Source organism: Wyeomyia smithii, chromosome 3 (assembly GCF_029784165.1).
Source record: "Wyeomyia smithii strain HCP4-BCI-WySm-NY-G18 chromosome 3, ASM2978416v1, whole genome shotgun sequence".
Classification (NCBI taxonomy): domain Eukaryota; kingdom Metazoa; phylum Arthropoda; class Insecta; order Diptera; family Culicidae; genus Wyeomyia; species Wyeomyia smithii.
Genome location: NC_073696.1, coordinates 37,480,260 through 37,505,196, shown reverse-complemented (window position 1 = coordinate 37,505,196; position 24,937 = coordinate 37,480,260). Strand labels below are relative to the sequence as shown.

The window sequence follows — 24,937 nt, the reverse complement described above, 5'->3', positions numbered from 1 at the left end:
ATCAAACCGTTACGTAATGCCAGTTTTGCTCGAAGATCAACTGCAATAATACGCCATCTACTCGTTCCGAGCTCGAATCGAAATCGGCAATGTCAAATGTGGTCGAAATGAACAAAAATCAGTCGAAACGAAATGCGCAATGCCATCCCTGATTCCTTTGCTTGGCGAGATGTTAGACGACATCACGCTAAAAAGGGCCCGTTTTTATTAGTGTACAATTCCATTCCATCGATGATATCGGTCGACTTTTCACCAACATCGTTTCGACTTTTCACCAACATCGTTTCGACTTATTCAACGAATGCGACAGCCATTTTTGACTACCCATCTCAATTCGGGTGCGAGTCTTTTGCAGACTATCATTTTGATTCGAGCACGTCGTAGCCGGTGTACGACGTAGTTTTTCTGTGAGAAAAAGTGAATTTTACTGCTTTTAAAAGTTACGATAGTCATTTTTTTCTGAAGTGTAACGAGGCCTATCTGGCACAGCGTCGCAAAAATTGATTCCAACATGAGTAGTTACGGCCGACCTCCGCCTAGGATCGATGGAATGATATCGCTCAAGGTAAGATTCGAAGCCGCCATGATGACCGCTCTTATAAAAAATGGAGGTCATATATTAATTTTAAATTGTCTAGAATCATTTTGATGGTGCTGGATTCGATGCCTAGATCGGTTGTGTTGAAATATATGAAAACAACGGTAACATTAGTTTTTTTTTGCATTTACGCATAAGAGTTAAGAATTCATTTACGTGGCAACTATGTGGAATGTAAAATACAGAGACGACAGTCCTGACAGTCTGGCGCTGTACATTGCTGTTAATGCGGCATCAAAGCGTTTTGGTTTTATATGATACCATCGACGAACGACGGCTCTGGTTAGTTTACACCTAAGGGGAGACAACTGGGTATAGATTTGCATCCACTTTGGGAACCACTCGCTGATTGGTTGAAATTGAAAACCCCGAGTGCGTTGAAATTTATCATCAGGCTTGCTGGCAGTGTTGCTGAACAACATTGTTCGTTGTTTTGATTTATGGTTTTTAATGATGTCACCTGTTATAATCTGAAGTAATTTCAAGTGAACATTAAAAAAAAGTACATATACGGGCGTAGTAAGAGATCCGACTTGGATCTTCACTAATATCAATTACCAAAAGATCCAAAAGTGCACAAGGAGTTATGACGGTTTTGCGTGAAGCATAAGAACAGCAGATCGCTGCTCAATGTCGAGAGTAAATAGTGTAGTGTGAGCTTAGTTCTACTTTTGAAACCGTTCTGGATTAAGTTTGGAACATACCTGTTGAGGCATATTGTTTGTGCGGAGAGTACAATTCAGATGGGTCAATGAATGAATCATAATCATTGATGGATGACACGTTCGATTTTAAGTATATTAAAGATGCAGACTCTCCGGTAACCCTCAGACGGTAAAATTATCGCCTGCAGGAGGAATTGTGCATAATGGTGATAAAAGCATTAAAAACATTCAAGTATTTTCCAAGTGAATGGCATCACTTACGAAAAATTCAACAGGGATCATCGCGGTGGATGAGGAAGAAGAGTAAGAAGCCAGATGTCGCCCCTTAGGTTTACACCGGCGACAAGTTTTATCAATTAGGGATGCCTACTTTCACACATGGCGGAATGCACTAGGTTGAACGTGAAAATTATTCATACAAAGTAAAAAGCAAGCTTATAAATATATGTGCCTAAATAAATTCGAGCAACGGTCTCATGCATTGAAAAAATCAATTCACGGTGTGGTTAATAATGGACTGCTTCGCACTTCTAATGAATAACGGATATGTTGAATTAATACGAACTATTATTTATTTCATGTTTTTTTTGTTTGATCATCATCGCTAACTTTTCAGCTAAACTTGGGAAAAATGCTTGGTTTGTGCCTATCGTAGAGACCTGAGAGTATAGACTACTAATTGAAGTTTTAGAGCTTTAATGGAAGGCGCGTGCGTGTTGAAAATTATAGCATCTGTTACAAAATGACAAATTGCGAAAGCATTCAATCATGAATTTGGAAAGACCGTAGACAAGAAATTGATGAAACGAAATAAAGCACAATTTACTCTGCTGCACATTTTTGGCAGTGTGCGTTTAATAATGTAGTGAAAAGTGAAACTAAACTTTGTTACAACTCACAGTAGTATTAACTGAAGTTGGTTACGATTGGTTATGAATGAACAAACTTTTATCAACCAGGAACAAACCCACATCGCATAAACATTGCGCAATTATGGAGATAACTTTTTTGGTAATGATTCAAAAAACTTCTTTCAGGTCGATAACTTAACGTACCGTACAACACCTGACGATTTACGTCGTGTATTTGAGCGATGCGGTGAGGTGGGTGACATTTATATTCCACGTGATCGCCATACCCGTGAAAGCAGAGGTTTCGCATTTGTCCGGTAAGCTTGAATTTATTTCATCAAATAATATAGCAGGGTTTATATTTTTTATTTGTATTAAGATTTTACGATAAACGGGATGCCCAAGACGCGTTGGATGCTATGGACGGACGAATGTTAGATGGCAGGGAGCTTCGTGTCCAAATGGCACGTTATGGACGGCCTACTTCGCCTCAACGTGGTAGTGGAGGTGGTGGTGGTGGAGGACGACGATACAATGGACGCGAAAGAGGTCGCTCTCGTGATCGCTATCGAAGACGCTCTCGGTCGCTGGATCGCCCACGCGGAGGAGGTGGTCGTCGGTCTTATTCACGATCGAAGTCACGTTCCCGAGACCGATCTCGTTCCGGAAGCAAATCATCGCGCGGTAAAGAGTCGAGATCGCGTAGCCCGCTAGACAGAGGAACGCACTATTAGGTTAGCAGCGTGCTGCTTATTTGATAGTGGACCGTAAGTTGTTTTGAGCAGTTATTAGCGATTATCGGATGTCTGATTTTATTCTATTTGACAGCAGTTGATCCAGCCAAACCGAACAGGCGTATGTGTCTGTTGTACACATTATTATAAAACTCCCAATTTAATTAAAATAACATGAGAAACGGACAAACGCACTTGGATAATATGCTGCGAAAAGCATTGGACAGGTAAAGTTAGAATTTTGTTTATTGTAGTCTTATCATCTTACTACAAGCACACAGCGTTTGTGTGATTAACAGCTTAGTTAAAACCGAATGACGATACAAAAAAAATATTTTGAAACTAGTATGTTGAATGTTTTGATAATTCTGTATAGAATAGCTTCTATCATGTCAAATAATCCATAGTAGTACTTAAAATTTATGAAGTGCGTAAATGTTTGAAATTTGACTAGCTTGAAAAAGTTGATGATTTGGCCAGTGTTAGCGTTGTGTGATTTTCACATGGTCCTGATACCCAAAATCAGCAAAATGAAAATTAAAACCAGAGAAGGTAGATGACTTTTTTTTTTACTGAAAACAGTGGCTATCTTCTATTTTGAGTAAAAGCAGACGACAAGATTGCGTAAAGTCGAAAAAATTGGTTTTTAAATTCTTAATTAAACAAATAGTTTCCGATTTGAAATATTTTGGAAAATATTCAAGCACAATGTGTTTTCATTGCTAATGGGCCATTTAGTGTTTAGGCAAAAATTCTATCAATTCAACTCATTGATAATTTTTTTGTCAATTTTTGCTTCTATAATCATGAGTACCAAACCAAATCTTCGATGGCATGCTTACTCTAAATCCGTATTTTTTTAGAGTGATTAATATTTTTATAATCGTGCCTAGCGTTGATTTCAGCTGCACTTTTATTGGAAACCCCTAATGTCAAAATTTCGCACGTCCAAAATCTAGAATAGTGCTACTGCTGTTGAACATCTATTAAATTTAAGCAGGTTTCTTTATTTCTTTCGTGACCATGTACACTGTCAAGCAAAATTCAAAAGTATATAATATTCCAACTACAGGGCATATGCGGTTGCATGCTGCTGCTGCTCCTACTGCCGTTTGCCTGTAAGAAAGCGATACAGCGAACTTACAAGCACACTGACTGAGCGAGCGGGGAGAAAGAGAACTGTTCAAATCGCTGCTGTGTTGCAGAGAGCGTACGTCCCCGTCATTTCATGTTCCGGTCGTCCTTCGTTACAAGAAACCAACGCGCGTCCATTTGGCAGAACCGATGCGTGGACTTTTTAAGCCGCATAAGGCGTTTGCCGTCTTGAAACCAAAAGAAATCACTCATATTTGCTGCCTTGCTGATCGCTGTATCGCTGGCTGGCTGGTGTCTGGTCCTGAGGGCTGATGAATGTGTCGTGCAGAGTGCAGATCGCCGTTTGTTCCGGAGACAACCGCAGCTGTAGTAGTAACTTTTCTGCAAGGTGACATACAGCCCACCGTCCCAACGGATTTACTGGAAGCGGCCGGCTTTTGATGCTGTTGCTGCTGTCGAGTTTTCTTTCTCTCTTTCTTTTCTTTTCCTTCTTTTTCTACAGTCTAGTGCTCAGTGTTTAAATTTCAAATCCATTTTTTTGTTTAATTTACCTATAACTGCTCTAAAGCATTTTGCATGTCTGTACCGACGAAGTTGCTGACAAACACGAAGCACCAGAGCAGAGAAAGAGGGGAAATTTCCAAAAGTATGATGCTGAGCCTGAACTTTCTCCGGGGTGTGGTTGAATTTGAGCAGAGCTACGAAAAAACTTATTGAAAGGCAGAGAGTGCGTGAAAGGAGTTTTTGAAATGCTGAGATGTTGGGGATAACTTGTAGCGGAGGGCATCCGGAAATATAAGGCAGATTAGCAGAGATTGCAGTAGACAGACTGTTCCGAGTTGCGTCCTTTAGTATGTTCGAGTCGACGTGACAATCGTGGTCTCAGCTGCTGTGTTGCCGAATAAATTACTCTTTCTAGGTTACAGATAAACTACTGTTAAGCTGCTGCTTTTGCCGACCTTTTCCAAACATCGATAAGTTTTATATTTTCAGATAAGAGCCAAGATTTTCAACCTACAACATTCGAAACTTTATCCACAAGAGTGACTGCTGAAACTGGAGAAATCGACATTTCATACCGGTGGTGGTAAGTTCACTGCATTTGATTAGGGATTTTTGTGCACCGTCAAATAAATCTTTCATTTCTGCTACTATATTCAAGTAAATGCTATATTTTAAGCTAATGAACACACACGAAATAACTACTAACTATATGAATGGATAGAACCAACGAAATAAATCGTAATTGAAGTTCTGCATCATAATGGCATTGGTAAGAAATTTATTTTATCCGAACATTCTAAAAAAGATTTAATAGTTAAAGAAGTTACCATCTCCAGTTTGTCTAGAATAGCCTGGATTGGTGAGAGGAGTGTGTGGTCCAATGTTCATAAGCTTGACACTGTTGGGCGAAGGTTTTTCTCTCAGTCCACCAATGTGAAGTGGATGTTTAAGCGGGATTATCTTTTCCGGGCTTAGATCACGAGTGTTTCGCAACCGACGGAATGTTGTACAGCCAAGGGTTTCCTCCTGCAGAACAACTTCGTTTTTTCCTTTGAACAATTCGGTCGAATGATCATACTGGGAGGCTAAGTTGATGTCTAACGAGTCTCGAGGTATCGGTCTGAAAGAGTGCATGATGTCGAAAAGTGTAAAAATTGTTATTTCGAAACCAATTTGCATAAGTTGAATGAAAATGTATACCATAACAAGTTATCTTGAACTAAAACATATGAATACTCGGGTCTACTACGAAAGGCTGAAACTCAAAAGACTGAAATCCGGAAGGCTGAATCACGAAAAGCTGAAAAATCATAAGGCTGAATTTCACAAAGCTCATTTCTAAAAAAAAACTCGCGGCCTACGGCCGACTCGATTGTGAGATGTATGATGTCCTTACTCGCTATCGCTCGTTCGGTCTAAACTAGGTGATCACCCCTACGAGTCAGTAGACCTAGGAAAACGAACGAACCTATACAGAGGTGATTTTTGCGGGGGGCTACCCACCCACAGGGGCCGGCGCTTCCGACGGCGGGTCGTCGGCGCACACTCGCGGCCTTCGGCCGTCTCGCCCTGAATCGTCTAGAAAACGTGTACAAGAGTCAAGTGCGTATAGATTCAAATGCTGCCGAAAATTAATTTTCCATTGGACAAACCAATTAATACTCGAACATTGAACATAATCACCTTATAAAGATTTGCTATCCATGTGTCCGAATTTTTCAATGATTATGATTCTAATCACAAAAGTTTCAGCCTTACATTTTTCAGCCTTTTGTGGTTTCAGCCATTTGTGCATTCAGCCTTTCGTTATGATGCATACTTTTCAGCCTTTTGAGTTTCAGCCTTTCGTTACTAACCCGAATACTCTAATGATTCCCGGTTTTTCTTGTTTGCAATTCAAAATTTACATACAAAAAATGTGAGTGTGAAGGGCATGCCAGATAGTCTCACAAACCTTATACTAATACCAGTCTCGAATCTGTTGCTACCAATTTATTTACTACTAAGTTTTTTAGATCTATGAACGCATTTACTCGTTATCAAAAGAAAAATTGAAAGGGGGAAATATAATTACCATATATACATTATCCTTACCCTAAAGTTAAAAAATTTGCTGCCCTCCGAGCAGAACAGAGGGTTTGATGATAGAATACTCGTTCGTTCGGGCTAATTCCGTCAGACCATAGCAGACAGGCGTCGGTATTGGTTGGTGCAGGTAGCTGCTTTAAGTAACACCCTTCACCGGCAATGTTGGGGATGTGATTTTCGTTACGTTCACGTTTGATATCGGAAGCACATTGTTTCATTTTCAAAGTTTTTATTCTTCTCCAACAATAGAAAATAAATCACTATTACAGAGGATTTTTTTTCGTCAGTTTAGCAATAACAAAACATCTGCAAACTTCGCAACTAGACAGAAAAATGGCGTGACCAGAAGTCAGTGCATGTTTGATCGATTTTTTGTCGCTTTGTGCGCACATGCCGCAGAAATTCCACTAATTTACTGTTTCGTTTGCCTCATCAGTTTTCGACTGTTTTCTGTCAGGTGATTTCAATCCTTCTGTAGATTCCGATAAGTCTCGTTTCTTCTCACTGCCCCGACCCTTTCGTCGCTTGTTCTGATTTTGAACACTTTTAAACATTTTGTTGTCACTGACCCTGGAAATAAATTATATGTTACAATTGCATCCTTTGCCGCAACGATTCTACTCACATCAGTGTAGCACGCGTTCCAGGACCCCAGTGAGCTGCTGGATTCTCCGGAAATCGGCTCAGTGATTCCTTTCGACTCGGTGGATTTGCATCAGGATGCAGTTCATTTAAATTGTATTCAATAGTGGATTCTTTCGCCAAGATAGCATTAAGGGGTGTGCCCTCTATAAGGCGTTCTTTTTTTACTGGATGTGTACGAGCCCAACAGCGCAAAATGTCCCAAATGACTGAAACTGGTGCATTGGTTTTGATGGAAGTTTTGCAGGCATGCGAGTAGGACACTCGATACCCGGCATATAATAAAGCAGAACGGAACTTCATCATAGAAACCACTTCCAATTTAAGAGTACCACACAGACGATCCAACGTGTAGTAAAGTGGAACATCATGAAGCTCTTCTCGTATTACGGATAGTGTACCGTAAATTCTACGGATGGTAGTCAGCTTTTTGAATGAATTCATTTCGACTGTTTTTAGCAACTGGCCAAGAAAGTCTACGTCGTACAATGGTCCGGACCAAATTGGGCCTCCCATGTGATGTTGATGGTTGCAGTGAGTGCACCGACTAGACACAAATGGACCAGTGGGGGTTGCAAATTTAATTTGATTAGGATTTTGCTCGGACGGATTGGGCTTTAGAATGCCTAATGGTTGAAGAGTGAAAGATTCACATCCGGTGCACTGAAACACCATTGATTGTTTGCTGCTGCTTTTCTTGCACTCATATTGGCTGGTAAAAATTCTGACGAACACTCGAATATAAAAATCAGCGGAAATGCTTAACAGAGGCACCAAGTAGCGACCATAGCGTGTAGCCGTGGACTCAATGCATCTTAAGAGTATACGTAGAGCCATTTCATGACAAGCTTTTGTCTTGAGTGGTACTGAGCCGTATTTTACGTAGCATGCTTCTGGAGAATTACCGGCCAAGACAGCCATATCTGTTGCCGTTATCAACAGCATACCGCCATTTGCAACAGACTGCACTGCTCCATCCAAAAATCGGGTTGGGTGACCGTACGGATCCAGATCAATAACCGTAAATTGTTTATCTGGATGTGTTGATGTGTACATCAAAGTCCTTTAATAATAAACTTTAGTACAATAAAGCTAAAAAATAATGATAAACTTACATTGCATCGTTGAAACTAGGAATTATAATGTGTTCTAGCTTATTGAGTTTTACATTTTGCTGTATAGATTCTACAGCCGACTTAGACAGATCATTTGCTATGATCTCCTTTACTCCGGGAACTTCATTTGCGTATCGGATGCTTCGAAGTCCTGTGGCTGATAGAGCTTCTAGAATGCGCAGTCCTTTCTAAAATAATGAAACCTAAGATTGTATTGAAGAGTCTATGCGTTTTAAAATACCTCGCATTTTTGTCCGGCTACAAGTTCGACTTCTTCAACAGGTGGATCACCTTTCCAGCTTTTCTGAACAGTCGCTTTTTTCTCCCGATGGTATAATTGGGAAAAAGTAGATAGCACACAAATACTCAAGTCTCTATTGAACTCCTGCACTGGATTGTAGAACACGTGTTCGGCAGTTAAGATCTCTGCGCTACCTTCACGAATGGTTTTGAGCTTTTCCACACTGTTATTGTCCATGATTAACAAGTTTTTGATCAAGTTTATTGTGAGAATAAAATTTAGATGGCCAACTGTACCCGAATTAAAGTGGAAAAGTTAATAAAATTTTGCGATACCATACCGCGAAAAACAATAAACAACCAGAGCTGGATTCTGCTTCCTATGTATCAGACGTCAGATTTTCACTATTTGCCTTATGTCTGTCTTCTGTCAATCAGAAAAAGTTTTAAAACTCAGTTCAAATTATCGTGGTTTCCGTATTATTTTACTTGCTTTTTCAGTAGTAAACCTAACAAAATGAACAAACTTGCTATGAGTGTTATGCTGAAACGTGCTTGCTGCCAAATTCCGCGACAGTCTTCTTTGTTACTGCAACGAAAGTACAGTTTTGAAAGTGATCTTTCTTTGCGAAACATTTACCCCTCTAGCAATTTACGATTGTATACTCCTGCTCCGCCAAAGGTTAGAAAGCCCCGTTCGATTACGTTAAGTTTATTCGTTTAATCATCATTTTATTTCCGACAGTCTACAACCGATAAATTCACCGGATTTATTCCGCTAGACAAGTTGCAAATTACCTACAGTCGAAGCAGTGGACCTGGAGGCCAGAATGTAAACACTGTCAGTACAAAGGTTGATGTTCGATTCCATCTAGATTCAGCTAACTGGTTATCCGAAACGGTTCGCACGAGATTAGCAGAATTGGTTAGTAAATAGAAGGCATAGTTCAACTTCAAATCTGTAATCCTTTCTGTGTCCACAGCAAAGAGGTCGTATTACCAAGGAAGGGTATCTAGTCATTAAAAGTGAGCTCACTCGTTCCCAACAGATGAATATGGCGGATGCGTTGGAAAAGCTACGCAGTTTCATTCGTGAAGCGGAAAAACCACAGACAGTTGAATTGTCCCCGGAAACTGTAGAAAAACTACGCCGTCGTCACGAGAGATCAATCCGAGAACGGCTATCGTTAAAAAGAAGTAGATCCCAAACGAAAGCGGATCGACGTGATCCCACATTGTGAATTACATACTTTTGAAGTTTAAATAAATAGTTTAGCTATTGAACATTGCATGTTATTTTGCTTGTCTCGCTAGTTAGCGAATAGATTATTTAATATGTATAGTGTTTTCATTTGAATTAAAACAAATCGTGATTTTCTAGGATATGTACAAAATAGCAAGATGGAGAAACCTTAAATAGATTTCGTTTTTGCGCTGGTGCTACATTAGAATAGATACTTGTTTGCACCTCCTAACCCCAAATAAACTATATTCTGTGGGTATACGGAACGATATAGCTTAACTGCAGAAACATTATTCATCTTCGTCGCTGCTACTTTCACTAGTAGGAAAATCCACATTCCGGTTGCGATTGCTATGTTCAGCCTCCGCCTTCTCTAAGTATTTATGTTGTACTTCGAGAATTTCCTTACTGTTCTTGCAACCGGCATATGAGTCCAGAAGTTCTTGGTTCAATGTTAAAAACGAGTGTCCCCAGGAAAACTTATTTAGGTACCATGTGGCTTCTTCCTTAAAGCCAGTAATGTACATTGTAGCGGCTATTGCTTCAACACAAGATAATTTACATGGTTTGCCATAATTTACTGAAAACAAATAAGTTTGCAGATTGAGTACCAAACAGCAATGCATGTTCAACTTAAAAATATTAACTTGGATTTGCAGCAACCAAAAATGGTAATAGTCGTGGATTCGGAGATTTCATTTTATTAAATGGTGTTTCGCTTAGTCGAGCCCATGAACAATCAACAACAGCTATACCGGAACTTTCGATAATGTTTTTATCTAGAGGACTGACACAATTTGTGCCCACAGGTGTAAGAACTAGTCCTGGAAATCTAAAGGATGATTGTTATTCAAACGTTTTACTCTTCTTCCAAAACTCACTTCTGCCCAAGACGTAGATTAGCCATCAATCCATGTCGAGCCAACTTTCTGCCAGAACATTTTTTCGGATCGCAGTGATTTAGATCCCACATACTGACAGGGAACTGCGCTGGCTTACCTACATCAAATTGGTTTTTTGGTTTTTCATTTGCAGAGGTGCTGGTATCAGAATCCGCTGCGGAGCCATCTTCCCCCGCGTTTGATTCATCTGAATCTACTGCTAATTCAGAAAGTTTTTCAGCTAACCGTTCTTCCTTTTTAGAGTTTGATCGATGGTTTTTTCGAATCTTACTGCGAGATTTATTCATTTCGCTTAATAGGCTTAATAGGCCATCCAAACGAAACCTATGTAGAATGACGGCCCAACTGTAGTTACTTTTTGAGTTATAAAAATATAAACAAAATATAATGACACGTGCGTTTCGTTAGAGTTCCGCTACTCCCTTCAGTAATAGTTTGTGCTGTCACAGATGGTCACAGACTCGTCTAACTCGTCTAGCGTAATTTTCAAATATGTCTTGTCTTTTTCGCTAAATGGACTATAAGGCGGAATCTATAAATTACGTAACGCTCCAAGAGAGGAAAGGGGTATTTCCCAAAAGAAATATTCACGATGCATTTTGCGGTGGGAACAGTAAATGGACAATGTTATTCATTGTAACCATAAAAACAAGGTATTTTTACTGTAAAGCCCTATTCAGAGTTCCAAGCGAAGTGAAAATCTCATACAAAATGTTCAGTTTTTCACGTGCATGAAAACTGCAACCTGAAAAAATTTCACTTGGCTTGGGACTGTAAACAAATTCGATTCAGCGAAGTCGAAGGTTGTTGATCGTACCATTTTCACTTGGGCTTACTTTTTTCGCGTACGCACACACTAGTGAAAAAAGTAGCAGCTAGCGAAAACTTGACATTCGAGTGCGTTCATATTCTGTCAGTTCCAGCTAATTTTCACTTCGCTCGAAGTGTAAACTCGTGAATCCCGCTTCGCAGAAACTGTAAACTGCAGACTGATTAATATGCTTAAGCTAGCAAACGTTTTTTCCCATGTTTTAACAACGTTTTTGTTGTTGAATCTACCACCGACAAACATTTTACCACAGAGAACAGGCTGACAAGGGACGAACAAACAGTCGACGATATATACTTCGAAATAAACCCCTCGTCATGCTACATGGTAAACCCCTAGGGGTAAGACACTCTTGATATATTGCGAAATATTTCCAATATTCAATATTAAAAAGTATTTACCGTTCCATTTTCGGGCACCCCTCTATCTATATCACAGCTCATTGCCGTTACATCATGCGTTATATTATCGTTGGAGAATGTCAACTGACAGATAAACGATAAATATCAAAATATATCAGCCAATATTGTGTAATATTATCGAAATATTTGTCTTGAAAATAAAGGTGTCTAGCCCCTAGGTAAACCCTGTATTTTTATCAGTGTATGTACTTTTCACTCCCTTTGGCACTGACGTTGAAATGTATTTGCTATACTGTTACGACCCCTCGGTCGGCGCATCTTACCTTGCATCTTAGTTGCTTTGAATTCAGCAGCGGTGGGGAGAACTGTCATCGCGTCTTGCTCTCGGCGGTTTACGTTTTGTCATCTTTCGTTTTGGCAGTGTCATGCAGATTGAAAGAATAGAACTGTGCGGTGGATGATAAAAAAAATTGCTTCAAATATTCAACGAATTAAAATATTTATCTTATTTAAATTAAAAATTATTGCTTAAACTATTAGTGCTTAAACTAGATTAATGCTAAAGCTGAAGTTATAAACGAAACGCGGTAACGATTGAAGCTTAAACCCTAAGAAATAAAAACTTATTCTGTGAATTCATTAAAGGTAACCTAAAAGCTAGGGTATAAAGAGAGAAAATCAGGGACCCCGTGCTAGGACAGGAAGAATTAAGAAGGATTTCAAACGGATAGAGGGAAAAGGAATACTAAACGTAAGTTACAAGTGGATAGTGTATGGATTTAACACACTCTTACTCTAAATTATACCTTTATAGGAATTATTTAATTTCTGTTAAAAATACAGTTTTGGGTAATCGGAAACCGTTCCTTTTACTTCGCCTGCTCGTTGGCCTATCGCCAACATATACCGTTCATTCCACGGTGACGGTAGCAACATCACTTTGCACATTATCATTCAGCATGGCGAAGGGATTAATTCGGAGGAGGCTTTTTACACACTTTTTATCGTTTTCTTGTTAGTCTGTTCTCTGTGTCTATAATTCAACAGTAATTTGGTTAAGATCCTGTAAAAAGTTGTTCCTGAGGCAAACATGCTTCCCTCACTCTAACTGGTTAACCAGCCGAATATACCTACTTCGATTTGCTACATGTACAGAAAAATCTCATTGCTGATTATTCAGTAGGTAATTGAATTTCAGTTTGCTAAAGATAAAGTTGAGTGCTGTCAATTGGATGATATTTTGTTTTTCTGAATAATCAGCAAAATTTTTTCGCTGGAAGGGCTGGAAGAGCATTTCGGCTAAATCCAGCGAAATTTTGCTGGTTTTCTGCAAAAATAAATAAATGTGTGCACTAAGCAACCATTCAGAAATTGGCCCTGACGACTCTGTTGATATTGGTTTGGTTTTTACTTGCGAAAGTGAAGGAGGGAAATATTTTTGCTTTTGTTTCCACACATAAATTGACAATTGCATACGAGAATTCGCGTAGTGCGAACAGCCTCAAAAATCTCTTCTACTTGTGTCAGGACCAACGATCGGCACTTTGGATGATTTTTTGGTTTCTGTTGTCACGTCCTGTACTAGGCTTAGACGAGTTTGTAACCAGGGTTGCCACATTTAAATCTGTGTTTTCCCTTGAAAAAATCTGAGCATCTGTATCTGGAACAAAAATATCTGTAAAAAAATAAATGTATTGTTTAAACATAAAGAACTTTGTATTTTTTAAGTTTTTATGGTACATAAACAAAATTTTTAGCTTAAAACGTCTGAGGACTTGAAAATATGTTCAATTTGCTTAATATTTAATGAAATAAAATTTGGATTGTTTTTAAAAATTAATGTCAATTTCGAAAAATCTGTAAATCTGTACTTTTCGACAAAAATCTATATATCTGTATGTACAGATTCTGTACCATTACTTCGGCCAAAAATCTGTAAAATACAGATTAATCTGTACATGTGGCATCCCTGTTTGTGACCCTTGAAGCTGTCGTTTCTGACAGTTGTGTGAGAGAATCAAAAAATGAGCAAATGAGAGCGAAATATAAGAGCATAAAAAATCATGTCTATGTGGCCATCTTTGACGAATGTGGTTTGAAAGAAGTGTGTTGAAAACGCGTGTGAGTTTCGGAAATCGCTAATTTTTGCGAATTTTGTGCAGCGGCCACTCGGAAGGAGTATCTTGTGGAACCCTGATCACATCCGTGGCGGACAGTGGTTCCATTGAGCAGTACCGAGTTCGAATATAAGCCAAACCCGCATTGGGCGAAGGTTTTTCCTTTTCGTTCGTTCGTCGGTGTCCGTGTCTTCTTTTTTGGTTCTTTTGTTCCCGTTCCCTGCAGTTTTCGGCACCGGTAGTTTTTACAAAAGAAAAAGGTCTGCCGTTCCGTTTGTCCATTCCTGACTAGGGTACGGAATATCAAAATCATTAAACGCAGGAAGTAATCGTTACGCTACATCATAGCGCTTCGTGGATTTCATTGGTTTAGTGGAAGGGTAGGATAAGTGACAGCAAATAACAAAAAAATGGCCCAAGATAACGACTCGAACGAAATCAGTGCGAAATTTTCTACATTAAACGTAAATGCCTTGGAATTTGTGCCAAGCTTCGCCAGCTCGGCAGCATCTGCGGCCGCCGCGGCTGCAGCTGCTGCAGCGTTAGTCACATCGACGGTATCTAATACTACTACTACTACTACTACTACCACCGCCACTGGAGCTTCCTCGTCCGGCGGTGGTAATTCACCGACTTCCGCCGCGGCTACACCAACGCCACCGTCCAGCAGTGCGGCTCCTGTTCCAATGGATGTTAAGGGGGATGAGGAGGCCAAAACTCCAGAGAATAATGGTAAGTTCTGCTCACATATTGCAACACCATTTCCACTAACCGGCTGGAGAAAGAAAAAAAAGTGGTTGGGAGGGGGGTGCTGTTAAGTGAATTGCGTGGAAGTGACGTGCTTTCAGTATACTGAGAAAACAGTGGGTCTTTTCTTGTGAATCTCGCAGACCATTCAATGCTGTGAGGGAAATCGTGTGTGAGGGAAAGCCCTTACGTCACATGCAACCACTCAACAGGATTTAACTGCTTTCTTCTGGTCATCGCTGGTGACTTCAATTAGCGATTGAATAACCTGTTCTACTAAGAATTATTAAATACAAATTTAAACAGAAGCGTATGAAGTTTGTTGCACTTGCTAAAATAACAGTGGATAAGTTCGTGATTTACCTCCTATAATTAACATCTTAAATGATGAGAAAATGTGCGAACTTCTAATACCACGAAAAATTCATTAACAATGTAGAAAAGCGTTTCTTACAATTTAGTTCATGATTGCTCTGCAGTAGAGTGACTTGATTCATCGTGAACGGTTGTTGGAATTAAACTATATTCAAAGGTTTTTTCATTTTTTAATGTAAGTTTCCCGTCCGCAAGTGCAATGCTATTCGCGTGGGTCAATTCAATGCAACTATTGTATTTAGCTTACAGCAGTTACGTTTTCGAATGAACGACTGCTAATCTAGTTACAACCAAGAACCTATCTTAAAAGATTAAGGATTATTTGCGCTCGTGACTATTTTTCAGCTTTGATAACCTTTTCTTGATCGCTTTACCTATCGAGAGCTGCAATATCTAGTTGAATCTGGTTGTATTCATTTTTGGCCAGTACCAGACAAACTGCTTCGATATCCAATGCACATTGCGTTTAAAATCAACATGTCACCGCGATAGAGCAGTAAGTATCGAGCAGAAGATGCATCAAACGATTAATGTTATTTCGCGGTGCTACCGAAAGTTTCAGTTTAATTCGGTGTTATTTCAACTTGTTAAATGATGAGTTGGAAAAAAGTATAATATATTAAAAAATTGTCGTTTCGACCAATGAGAATATTTATTTATTTAATATGCTGACAAATCAAAAAGTTCCATTACCACATTTGGTTGTAGAATTTTCTTAATTCAATAACTTGGTATCGTCACTATAAACGATGCAGATCTACTATAAACAGTACGTTTCGGTCTGGTTTCCTTTGAATGCATCACTTTTTTACACCCGCTCAATCCGGCGCTTTTTACTTTCGTGCCACAATTTAGTTTATCCTTGGTTTGGAAAAGCCTGCTGCAGTTCACGATGCATCTTTGATGTTCACCTTAATATAGGTCGGTCGTTTGGCAACCGCAGTTAGCTTTTACGTAATCTACCAGTCGCAGATTTATAGATTTGTTTTTTAAATACCTGTTATTTACCGCTCAAATGGACGGCCTATTTATTTCTGTGTTCTTGCGTTTCTTACTATTAGAGGTTGATCGTTATTATCCACACTAAAAGTTGAAGATTGTTGGCTTATTTCTAAAAACAAATTTATATAAAATGTTATACACATTTTACATTAAAGTTCAAGTCATGATTCCTTCTCTCATAGTCACCACATCTAGTATATATTTATTTTGAGGATTTATGCCTTAGTAAGAGTTTGACCAATCAATTAATCGAAGCCAGACTTGTTTGACAAATAACCTTGCTTTGCATAATTGGTAAACTGTGTCTTTGGATATTCAGCGATTCCATATTACTGTTGAGAATGTGTATATTAGGGTGGGGAATCGTTATATGGAAAAAACGAAATTTGATAGCAGAAAGCCAGAACCAAGTTTTTTTTGTTCTATTTGGGGCCCCAAACAATCCTGAATTTATTGGAAGTCGATTGGTTGTGTCTCCGCTTGGCGCATTGCATTTTACATTCATATGGAGATTTGTATGGAAAAATCAACTCTTTTGCATTTTCCATTCTAAAAGGCTCTAAATGGCTCAAACCATAGGTTTCATGACTTCATATGGTAGGTTTTTTGATGCCTAACAACTTGGCCGAAGACACTAAAGAGCTAGGGTGTGCCAAAAAAATACTAGAGCTGTTCAAAGTTGAGTATGTCGAAAATTATGTTGCAAATCATTTTTTCTGCCAACACTGCCAGTGTACCGGCGTCAGTCAGATTTCCATCAGAAGTTACCTCTGAAACATGATGTAGATTCTATTTACGCCTAGAATATTGACCTAAATTTGTTTGCTTGGTCCAGCTGCGTGTATAAACTCGTTACGACAGGTTACTTCTGATGGGAATCCTACTGACGCCGGTACATTGGTAATGTTGGCAGATAACAAGATTTTTTGCATTAAAATCGACATACTCAACTTTGAACAGCTATGGCTCTTCTTAGGGACATTCTAGCTCTTCAGTGTCTTCTGCATATTTGTTAGGCATCTGAAATACTATACTTTAACATAATGTAGTGCATTATTAGAGCATTATTGAGCTCTCTAGAAAGGTAAATGCAAAAAAGTGGGTTTTCCCATATGAATTTTCATACAAATTTTAAATGTAATGCGCCAAGCGGAGACAAAACCAATCGACTTCAAGTAAGTTTGGGGTTGTTTGGGACCCCAAAAGGAACCAAAAAAACTTGGTTCTGGATAATCGATCATTTTTCCCCACCCTAGCTGTATATGCAATTATTTTGACACATTTTCATTTTGTGCTGATCGCATTAAGTACTAATGAGATAAAAATGATTTGATCTGAGAATGACTGAGAGTTCACTTTAATCCCAAAGTAAAAAAATGTTTCTAGAGATAAGGCTTCCAAATGAGTTCGGTTTGCATAGTATTGTTTAGAAGAAATTAATAAAAATATTGTCTTTATCTTTTCTCAAACAAATGCAGAAAGCGAACCTCTTGATAGCTGGGATGCTGAAGAAGACTCGATTTTGACACCGGAAGATGAAGAGATGGAGTTGGACGACGTTGAGGTTGACGGTGAAAGCGTAGTTAAGGTATCCAAAAAGAAGCCCCCGACGGTGGAAGAAAGCAAGAGCAAGAAAGAACATGTGAATGTAGTATTTATTGGACACGTTGGTAAGTATAACCGTTACAACGTAACAGAAAACTTTGACAGTAATGATTCGTTCCAGATGCTGGCAAATCGACTATTGGTGGCCAGATAATGTCACTTACAGGAATGGTGGACAAGCGAACGTTGGAAAAGTACGAACGGGAAGCACGTGAAAAGTCCCGAGAAAGCTGGTACTTATCGTGGGCACTCGACACTAACCAAGAAGGTGGCTGATCATATGTTGTTAAAACATTACGCAGTATTCATCTAAAATGGTTCCTAATTTTCAGAACGCGACAAAGGCAAAACGGTGGAAGTAGGCCGAGCCTATTTTGAGACTGAAAAGAAACATTTCACTATCCTAGATGCACCAGGACACAAGAGTTTTGTGCCTAATATGATAGGTGGAGCCGCCCAAGCCGATTTGGCAGTTCTCGTTATTTCGGCGCGGAAGGGCGAATTTGAGACAGGCTTTGATAGGGGAGGGCAGACTCGAGAGCATGCCATGTTAGCAAAGACAGCCGGTGTCAAACATCTGGTGGTGTTGGTTAATAAAATGGACGACCCAACTGTGAACTGGGACGTCGAGCGGTACAACGAATGTAAAGACAAAATCCTACCATACCTCAAAAAACTAGGGTAAGCATTATTTTTATTCTAACAATTTTCTAAACAAAATTTTGGAGTACACTAATCAAGTATGATTTAAACAGCTTCAACCCTACCAAGGATCTAACATTCATGCCAGTGTCAGGTTTTACCGGTCAAGGCCTCCGAGAGCAGATTGACGAATCCGTGTGCCCATGGTACCGAGGGCCAGCCTTTATCCCTTTTATTGACGAGCTGCCTTCGCTGAACCGCAAGACCGATGGTCCCTTCATCATGCCAATCGTAGATAAGTACAAGGACATGGGAACGGTACTAATGGGCAAGGTTGAATCAGGAATGGCGAAGAAAGGAACCAATCTACTCGTGATGCCGAATAGAGTAAGATATTTCTGTTAGACTCCCAAATTCGATAATTCTAAATGCCTTGTTCTTATTTCAGACACAAGTGTCTGTCGACCAGCTGTGGTCTGATGACGAGGAAGTTACCGCTGTGGGGCCTGGTGAAAATGTAAAAATCAAAGTGAAAGTATGTTATCAACTAAGTGTTTAACGGTATATGCACGTTGTACAATAATCCTTATTTTCAGGGCATAGAAGAAGAAGACGTTTCGCCTGGGTTCGTGTTGTGCGATGCCTCAAATCCAATCAAAACCGGCAAAGTTTTTGATGCGCAAGTAGTTATCTTAGAACACAAATCAATTATCTGTGCAGGTTACTCGGCGGTAATGCACATACATTGTGCGGCGGAGGAAATTACAGTTAAGGTAGGTCACACATCGATCTGTTCGATCTGCTCCCTAACGTTCGCTTGGACATGACTAAAGGACATAGTCGTTCTAATGATATTATTACATTTCAATATGAGTTTGAACTATAAAAATTTCATACAAGAGAAACTCTCTAAACTAACGTTTATATTTCTTGCTTATGCAGGCTCTTATTTGCTTAGTGGATAAGAAGACTGGAGAGAAATCAAAGACGCGGCCGCGCTTCGTCAAACAAGACCAGGTCGCCATAATGAGAATTGAGTGTTCCGGATTGATTTGTCTCGAGCAGTTCAAACTATTCCCGCAGATGGGCCGTTTCACGTTGCGGGATGAAAGTAAGTGCTTTATTTCGCCAACCGAGTACATAATCTAAAAAACCCATATCTTTAACACCAACAGACAAAACCATCGCCATCGGCAAAGTGCTAAAGGTTATTGAATAAATGGTTTTTCGCTAAAGCCATACACCAGATGACATGCAACTGCTTTTGAAAACAAACAGCAACCACGCTATCTCGTCCTCTGCCGTTGGAAATTTGTCCTTCTGACGACAAAACGCAAAGAGATCATCAGTCAGTAGAGCAAAAACCTAAAACTTCTCGGTAGGCAACTCAATGTAGTTTTTTGCACGTGCAACGCCTTGTTCTTGTTATAATTACTTTTATTTGGAAATATTGCTTTGAAAGCAAGCAAAACTTCTTTACCAGGCTCCGAGATTATTTTACAGCGTTCTTTTCGTACTTCGCTACTACAAGTGAATGGAAGTAAATCCCGACAAAGATATATTATGGGCTTATAATTACAATCACCATGTGCAGTAAAAAAGTAACTAATTGAGAATATTCAAATCGCGGAAGCGGAGGACTGAACTTATATACAATAAGGAAATAAGAAAACTACACTTTAAATCAGTAACAATTAAACTAAAATATAAAAAAATGGAACATCATACGCATCAGGAACAATAATCTTAATGATAACACGATATTATAACGACAAAAAATTCCAAGACAATTAGGCCAACCGCCCGAGCGAGAGAAGTTCTTGGAACTGTGTGATAAAACAGCCCGCAGGCGATTATGAGTGCACATTTTAAAGCGATATATCGGCTCTTGGAACAGGGAAGCCATTTGTACTCGAAGCGTCTCCGGAAAAAAATCAAGGAAGAACGCGTGAAGATCGAAGGGAGAAAACGCGCTAATGAGTAAATAAAGTCTATTAAACAAAACCAATTGTTACTTTCGGTTTGTTTCTTGATACAAATTGCTTATTATTGTAAGGTTTTTAGCTTTTTGTACAAAAAATCATTGTTCGGAAAATAACTTATTAAAAACAGAACACAAACAGCAGAAAGCATCAATAAAGGACACTGAATGAGAATGAAGTAGAAAAAAAACGCAGAGGTCGCTTTTGAAGCCAGATCCGACAAAATACCAAGTGCTTCTCGATTTTTCGAAATTGTACTGCATGTAGAAATGTTTGATGGCAGTATTTTGTGTGCAAAACAGTGAATGAATGTGAAACGGTCTGTTTGTTGCGAACGTACGCGATTAGGGCAGCTGGTGCATGATGGGCCCAGACATTTAATTTGGCATGACGCCATTCTGTAAAATGAAATAAAAAAAAGGATGCACGCGATTAGAAGGCAAAATGAGAGTTAATTTAATTAGGGCTACGCTATTAAAAACGTTTACACACTCACAAACACAGCATAAAACATCCCCGCAAGCAGAGGAAACATAGGCAGTCGCGTCGAGAGTAGAGTGCATTGTTGGATACATTGACGAGAATAAGCTACCAGCAGAGACACAAACACACAATAAAATTGTATCGAGAATAGAAGGAAAAATCATGTTAAACGAATGCCGCAAGCGCAAAACAGAGTATGGAAAACTATTCTACATTTAATCAAAACAGCAATGAAAACTCCTTTAACTAATTATTATTGCTATTTTTCGTTTTTTATTTGTTTATCTTTTAAAGAAAAGAAGTAAAAATAAAACCTCCCAAAAACATCAAGCGACCGTTGAGTTGAATAAAAATATACAATCCGAAATTTTCAAATAGTCAAGTTTGGCTACCGTTATTACTTTGCTTAACTATTAGGAAAGGGAAGCCTAAAGAACTGAAACTTTATTACAGCCTCTTTTCGCATAGGTGGTTGATCAGAAGACCTGTTGAGGATCTTGTAGGCGCAGTACGTTTCATTTTTCGAAAGTATATATCGAATGATCTAAAAGCCATTCAGGAGTTAGCGAAACGCTAACCAAATAAGGTGGGTAGTCTACTATGTCATGCTGTTCATATGCTGTTTATGATCTTGATAATGTTAGACGCCCCTCCCGTATTGATGTTTGCTTTCGAAATAAAAATTAAATAATTGTTTGAAGAACGCGTTACCCAGTAGAATAGAATCATTGGTTAGGTAAATCGTATGATGCAGTGGGTTTCTAAATATAGACAGTAAGCGTCTGTTCTGTATGACTTGCGTTTTTTCCACAAGAGATACAGTGGCTTTCTCACAGATGATTACTAAGAAGTGCAAGCGGGAGAGGACAATTTTAAAAACAAATTCATAGAGGAAACTGCAAATATTATTCTCAGAATTCCAGTAAGATTATTTAATACATTTTAAAGGTGAGTACTATTGTGTGCAGATTCCTGGCGTGCAAAATTGCATATTTTATTTTTTTCACTGTTCTACAAGCATTGTTAGAACACTTAATTGACCGCTGTAATGCATAGTTAGAACTAGCCATACCGATATAAGCTAATAAGCAATCTTCGGATACAGCGTCAGGAACGACAAGGGCTATCATTTTGAAGGTGATCATGTAGTGCGCCGGTAACATGTTGTGTTCAATTTACTTGGAACATTTACGTGTATACGCTTAAGGAAAACTTGATTTTTAAAATTGATATATACGGCTAGAACAGAACTTCTGGTGTAAACAACAGTGAATAAAATTTATCGCAATCTGTAATTTGATTAGTAGTTACTTAAATAACTTCTCCCTTTTCAGTTGTATCAAACTTTGCCAAGATCAAATATATGTTACTGATTAACAATTAATTTGGTCTAATGTTTCAAAGCGATATCGATGGACAATGAAATTCTATTCTTACACACAAAATATGTTTCGAGGAACTGATTTTCGATTACTATTGTTAGGTACTCAGAAATTGTCAATGTGCTAACAATTTACAGGAGTAAATTGAAAAAAAAGTATATTGTTCCAAATTCAAGAAATGCAATGTTTTTTTTAAGCATGTTTCAGAAATTCCAAGCCACCCTCCTTCCTAGTTGGTTTAGAGGTAGGATACCAGACTAACAAAAGTCAGGTGTCGTGTGTTCTTAAGTTCCGGCTCGGTAGAGGAAAGAGTGTTTGGAGTGGCTCCGCCGCTTCTCTGAGTTACGTTTAGAGTGAATAGATCCTGCCCGTTCTTACTCACTTTACTTTTGCGGCGACAGGCCGATTATCGATCCAATGCCGAATCCAAAATACGTCGCCCTATCACCCGGACTTGGGATGCAATCCTCCAGTTGCCTCTAACACCTATTTCGTGGCCGTCCTCGACAGCATACATCTAACGAGTGCAAGGACTACCCTAAAGTCAATGGCCTCTATCGGGATTCCTGCGAAATATAGCTTTTGCTGATCATTCCTCCGGCATTCTAGTTACATGCGCAGCCCACTGTAAGCTGCCGTGTTTTATTCGCTTGACTATATCCGCCGATTTGTATGCGGTACACTTCATGGTTCATGCGTCTGTACCAAATACCATTTTCCACTTTGTTGCCAAGGACTGACCTAAAATTCTACGCTCAAAAATACCGATCAGCCTCTTTCAATATTCATGCTTCATGGCCATAGAGGACCACCGGGGGATCAGTGTTTTATAGAGTGCAAGTTTGGTACGAGTTTGCAGGCTGCCACAAAACCTAGGAGCATGTGAGACTTCGTCATGATGGTGCTGTTTCTCTGCACGCCAGCCCTCCGTATAGTGCCTTTCAATGCTATCTAGAACAATCAGTTTGACAGCCCGTCACTTTTCTTCGAACCATCTAACGTCACGAATGCGTCCGATATCTCACCGGCTACCCTGACGTTTGATGTGGAACTATCAAGAGTGCTACCCTTGATCAATCAATCGAATCAGTCCAATTAGTTATGATGGAAAACCATGCTCGCGCATTATCTGCCTCAGACCATTTTTCTTAATTGAGTCGTACGCTGCCCTGAAGTCTATGAAGAGATGGTGAGTCTGCAAGTTGACTTCTCGCAATTTGTCGAGGATTTGTCGCAAGGTAAAAATCCGTGATCCGTGGTGGAGCGTCTCCCTCGAAAATCACATTGGTATTCGCCAACAAAGGTTGCGGCTTCAGTCGATAGATCAGGATGCGGGAGAGAATTTTGTACACGGTATTGAGAAGAGTTATACCCTGATTGTTACCACAGTGCAGGCGGTGGTCTTTTTTGTAGATCGGGCATATGGGACCCTCTAACCAGTCCGAGGACAATTCTTCATCAGCCCACATTTCCAGCATGATTCATTGAATGGCACGATAGAGCTGTTCGCTTCCGACTTTGAAAAGCTCGACGGAAATGCCGTACTTCTCAGCAACCTTGCAGTTCTTCAGCTTTTCAACTACTTCCTTAACCTCGTCCATGGTTGGTAGATCTACAGCTTGCCCATCATTCTCTATGTCAATCCAGCTCCGTTCGACGTTTCTGTCTTCCTCACCGTTCAGCAGCACACTAGAATGTTGCCTCCAACGCCTGGCCACCCCTGAGTAATCGGTAATCAAGTTTCCCTCTCTATGGTTGCATATGACAGGGGCAGACACTTTTAAGTTCCCGATTCCGTTAATCTTTTTGTAGAAGCTCTCTGCATCGTACCTGGAGAAGCAGCTCTCTGCCTCCGCAAGAACACGCTCTCAATGCTGACGTTTCTTCCGGCGATGGAGTCTCTTTCTCCCAACGCTCTAGCTGCTCGATATCTTCCTACGCTCTGACGTGTTACAGCCATAGCCAACATGTGACTTCTGGCACGGTTCTTCTCATCCATCGCTCGCTGGCACGTACGGCTGATCGTACTGTGAATATGTCTCCACTATTCGTTCAGGTCTCCTACATATTGCTCATCGATCCGCCCATCAACTTTCTGCGAGTACTCTGCAGCAACTCCTCCAGTTGATAACCGTTGGATGTCCAAACGTATCTTCCCTGAACATAAATGTGTATTGTGCCGTGTCAAATAAACGTGTCTAAGAAGTGCCGATCAACGATCAGAACATGGCACCTTATTTGGGTGCATCCAGCTATAGTTACGAATATTCCGGTGTGAAAATAAGTGCTACAGCCATGTCTCTGGCTGCAGCGAAATTCATAAGCCTCAGGGCATTATTGTTCGTAGTAGAGTGGAAGCTTTCTCTACCAATTACGTTGCGGGCGAAGTCCTCAACACCCAACGCTTTCATTCGAAGATACATTTTCATTCAGGTAGTCTGTCTGCTCCACACTGAGAGAAAAACAATTAATAAGTTACAACTTATGAACATGTATAATTTTTATTTCATTAGACACTTATGCATTACATATCAAGCTTATAAATTTCATATGTATATTTCGGAATTTTCAAATAAACGATATATGCATCCCATACGCGTAACTTATGATTTTCATTAACGTCAACATTCTGAAAATTCCATAGTCATATCTTATTAAATCTGCAAAATGGCAGACCAGAATTTTTGTTCCTATTGCTAGTGCACCGTCAGATAAGTGTTTGAAGATATTGGAT

The 24,937-nt window shown here is 39.5% G+C and overlaps 6 protein-coding genes across 9 annotated transcripts; 3 read left to right on the top strand and 3 right to left on the bottom strand.

The window, feature by feature from the left end:
- Positions 1 to 281: 281 nt before the first annotated feature.
- On the top strand, positions 282 to 5,208 carry LOC129730518 (serine/arginine-rich splicing factor 2). Of its 4 annotated transcripts, none has more exons than XM_055689913.1 (5): positions 282 to 565; positions 2,301 to 2,431; positions 2,494 to 2,881; positions 2,946 to 3,075; positions 4,937 to 5,208. In XM_055689913.1, exons 1-3 carry the CDS (start codon positions 512 to 514, stop codon positions 2,846 to 2,848), a joined length of 540 nt encoding a protein of 179 aa, XP_055545888.1. In that variant the 5' UTR covers positions 282 to 511; the 3' UTR covers positions 2,849 to 2,881; positions 2,946 to 3,075; positions 4,937 to 5,208. The 4 variants fall into 4 exon arrangements, with proteins under 4 accessions (XP_055545888.1, XP_055545890.1, XP_055545887.1 ...); XM_055689915.1 differs by having other exon boundaries at positions 3,921 to 5,208; XM_055689912.1 differs by having other exon boundaries at positions 2,943 to 3,075.
- Positions 5,077 to 6,901, bottom strand: LOC129730519 (cilia- and flagella-associated protein 276). The gene is made up of 2 exons (XM_055689916.1): positions 6,542 to 6,901; positions 5,077 to 5,567 (listed from the first exon to the last, which is right to left on the bottom strand). The coding sequence occupies exons 1-2, from the start codon at positions 6,751 to 6,753 to the stop codon at positions 5,255 to 5,257; spliced, it is 525 nt and encodes a 174-aa protein (XP_055545891.1). The 5' UTR covers positions 6,754 to 6,901; the 3' UTR covers positions 5,077 to 5,254.
- LOC129730514 (tRNA (guanine(26)-N(2))-dimethyltransferase) lies at positions 6,795 to 8,770 on the bottom strand. Its single transcript, XM_055689908.1, has 4 exons — positions 8,534 to 8,770; positions 8,293 to 8,480; positions 7,161 to 8,240; positions 6,795 to 7,105 (listed from the first exon to the last, which is right to left on the bottom strand). The coding sequence occupies exons 1-4, from the start codon at positions 8,768 to 8,770 to the stop codon at positions 6,943 to 6,945; spliced, it is 1,668 nt and encodes a 555-aa protein (XP_055545883.1). The 3' UTR covers positions 6,795 to 6,942.
- Positions 8,771 to 8,815: 45 nt separating this feature from the next.
- LOC129730515 (peptidyl-tRNA hydrolase ICT1, mitochondrial) lies at positions 8,816 to 9,816 on the top strand. The gene is made up of 3 exons (XM_055689909.1): positions 8,816 to 9,214; positions 9,278 to 9,457; positions 9,516 to 9,816. The coding sequence occupies exons 1-3, from the start codon at positions 8,816 to 8,818 to the stop codon at positions 9,771 to 9,773; spliced, it is 837 nt and encodes a 278-aa protein (XP_055545884.1). The 3' UTR covers positions 9,774 to 9,816.
- On the bottom strand, positions 9,804 to 11,097 carry LOC129730517 (18S rRNA aminocarboxypropyltransferase). Its single transcript, XM_055689910.1, has 3 exons — positions 10,657 to 11,097; positions 10,423 to 10,607; positions 9,804 to 10,355 (listed from the first exon to the last, which is right to left on the bottom strand). The coding sequence occupies exons 1-3, from the start codon at positions 10,962 to 10,964 to the stop codon at positions 10,066 to 10,068; spliced, it is 783 nt and encodes a 260-aa protein (XP_055545885.1). The 5' UTR covers positions 10,965 to 11,097; the 3' UTR covers positions 9,804 to 10,065.
- A 2,837-nt stretch (positions 11,098 to 13,934) lies between these two features.
- Positions 13,935 to 21,151, top strand: LOC129730510 (eukaryotic peptide chain release factor GTP-binding subunit ERF3A). Its single transcript, XM_055689899.1, has 9 exons — positions 13,935 to 14,717; positions 17,588 to 17,779; positions 17,836 to 17,982; positions 18,047 to 18,395; positions 18,470 to 18,743; positions 18,805 to 18,891; positions 18,953 to 19,129; positions 19,299 to 19,467; positions 19,532 to 21,151. Exons 1-9 carry the CDS (start codon positions 14,396 to 14,398, stop codon positions 19,573 to 19,575), a joined length of 1,761 nt encoding a protein of 586 aa, XP_055545874.1. The 5' UTR covers positions 13,935 to 14,395; the 3' UTR covers positions 19,576 to 21,151.
- The last annotated feature ends 3,786 nt before the right edge of the window (positions 21,152 to 24,937 follow it).

Coding starts and splice junctions, on each gene's coding strand:
- LOC129730518 (XM_055689913.1), top strand. CDS start 512: ATGAGTAGTTACGGCCGACCTCCGCCTAGGATCGATGGAATGATATCG. Junction 566..2,300: donor ATGGAATGATATCGCTCAAG/GTAAGATTCGAA, acceptor AACTTCTTTCAG/GTCGATAACTTAACGTACCG. Junction 2,432..2,493: donor AGAGGTTTCGCATTTGTCCG/GTAAGCTTGAAT, acceptor ATTTGTATTAAG/ATTTTACGATAAACGGGATG.
- LOC129730519 (XM_055689916.1), bottom strand. CDS start 6,753: ATGAAACAATGTGCTTCCGATATCAAACGTGAACGTAACGAAAATCAC. Junction 5,568..6,541: donor GCAAATTTTTTAACTTTAGG/GTAAGGATAATG, acceptor GCACTCTTTCAG/ACCGATACCTCGAGACTCGT.
- LOC129730514 (XM_055689908.1), bottom strand. CDS start 8,770: ATGGACAATAACAGTGTGGAAAAGCTCAAAACCATTCGTGAAGGTAGC. Junction 8,481..8,533: donor TAGCCGGACAAAAATGCGAG/GTATTTTAAAAC, acceptor TCATTATTTTAG/AAAGGACTGCGCATTCTAGA. Junction 7,106..7,160: donor GGAACGCGTGCTACACTGAT/GTGAGTAGAATC, acceptor ATTTATTTCCAG/GGTCAGTGACAACAAAATGT.
- LOC129730515 (XM_055689909.1), top strand. CDS start 8,816: ATGGCCAACTGTACCCGAATTAAAGTGGAAAAGTTAATAAAATTTTGC. Junction 9,215..9,277: donor ATACTCCTGCTCCGCCAAAG/GTTAGAAAGCCC, acceptor TATTTCCGACAG/TCTACAACCGATAAATTCAC. Junction 9,458..9,515: donor GCACGAGATTAGCAGAATTG/GTTAGTAAATAG, acceptor CTGTGTCCACAG/CAAAGAGGTCGTATTACCAA.
- LOC129730517 (XM_055689910.1), bottom strand. CDS start 10,964: ATGAATAAATCTCGCAGTAAGATTCGAAAAAACCATCGATCAAACTCT. Junction 10,608..10,656: donor AATCTACGTCTTGGGCAGAA/GTGAGTTTTGGA, acceptor ATCATCCTTTAG/ATTTCCAGGACTAGTTCTTA. Junction 10,356..10,422: donor TTTGGTTGCTGCAAATCCAA/GTTAATATTTTT, acceptor ATTTGTTTTCAG/TAAATTATGGCAAACCATGT.
- LOC129730510 (XM_055689899.1), top strand. CDS start 14,396: ATGGCCCAAGATAACGACTCGAACGAAATCAGTGCGAAATTTTCTACA. Junction 17,780..17,835: donor AGTATTTATTGGACACGTTG/GTAAGTATAACC, acceptor GATTCGTTCCAG/ATGCTGGCAAATCGACTATT. Junction 17,983..18,046: donor ACTCGACACTAACCAAGAAG/GTGGCTGATCAT, acceptor CCTAATTTTCAG/AACGCGACAAAGGCAAAACG.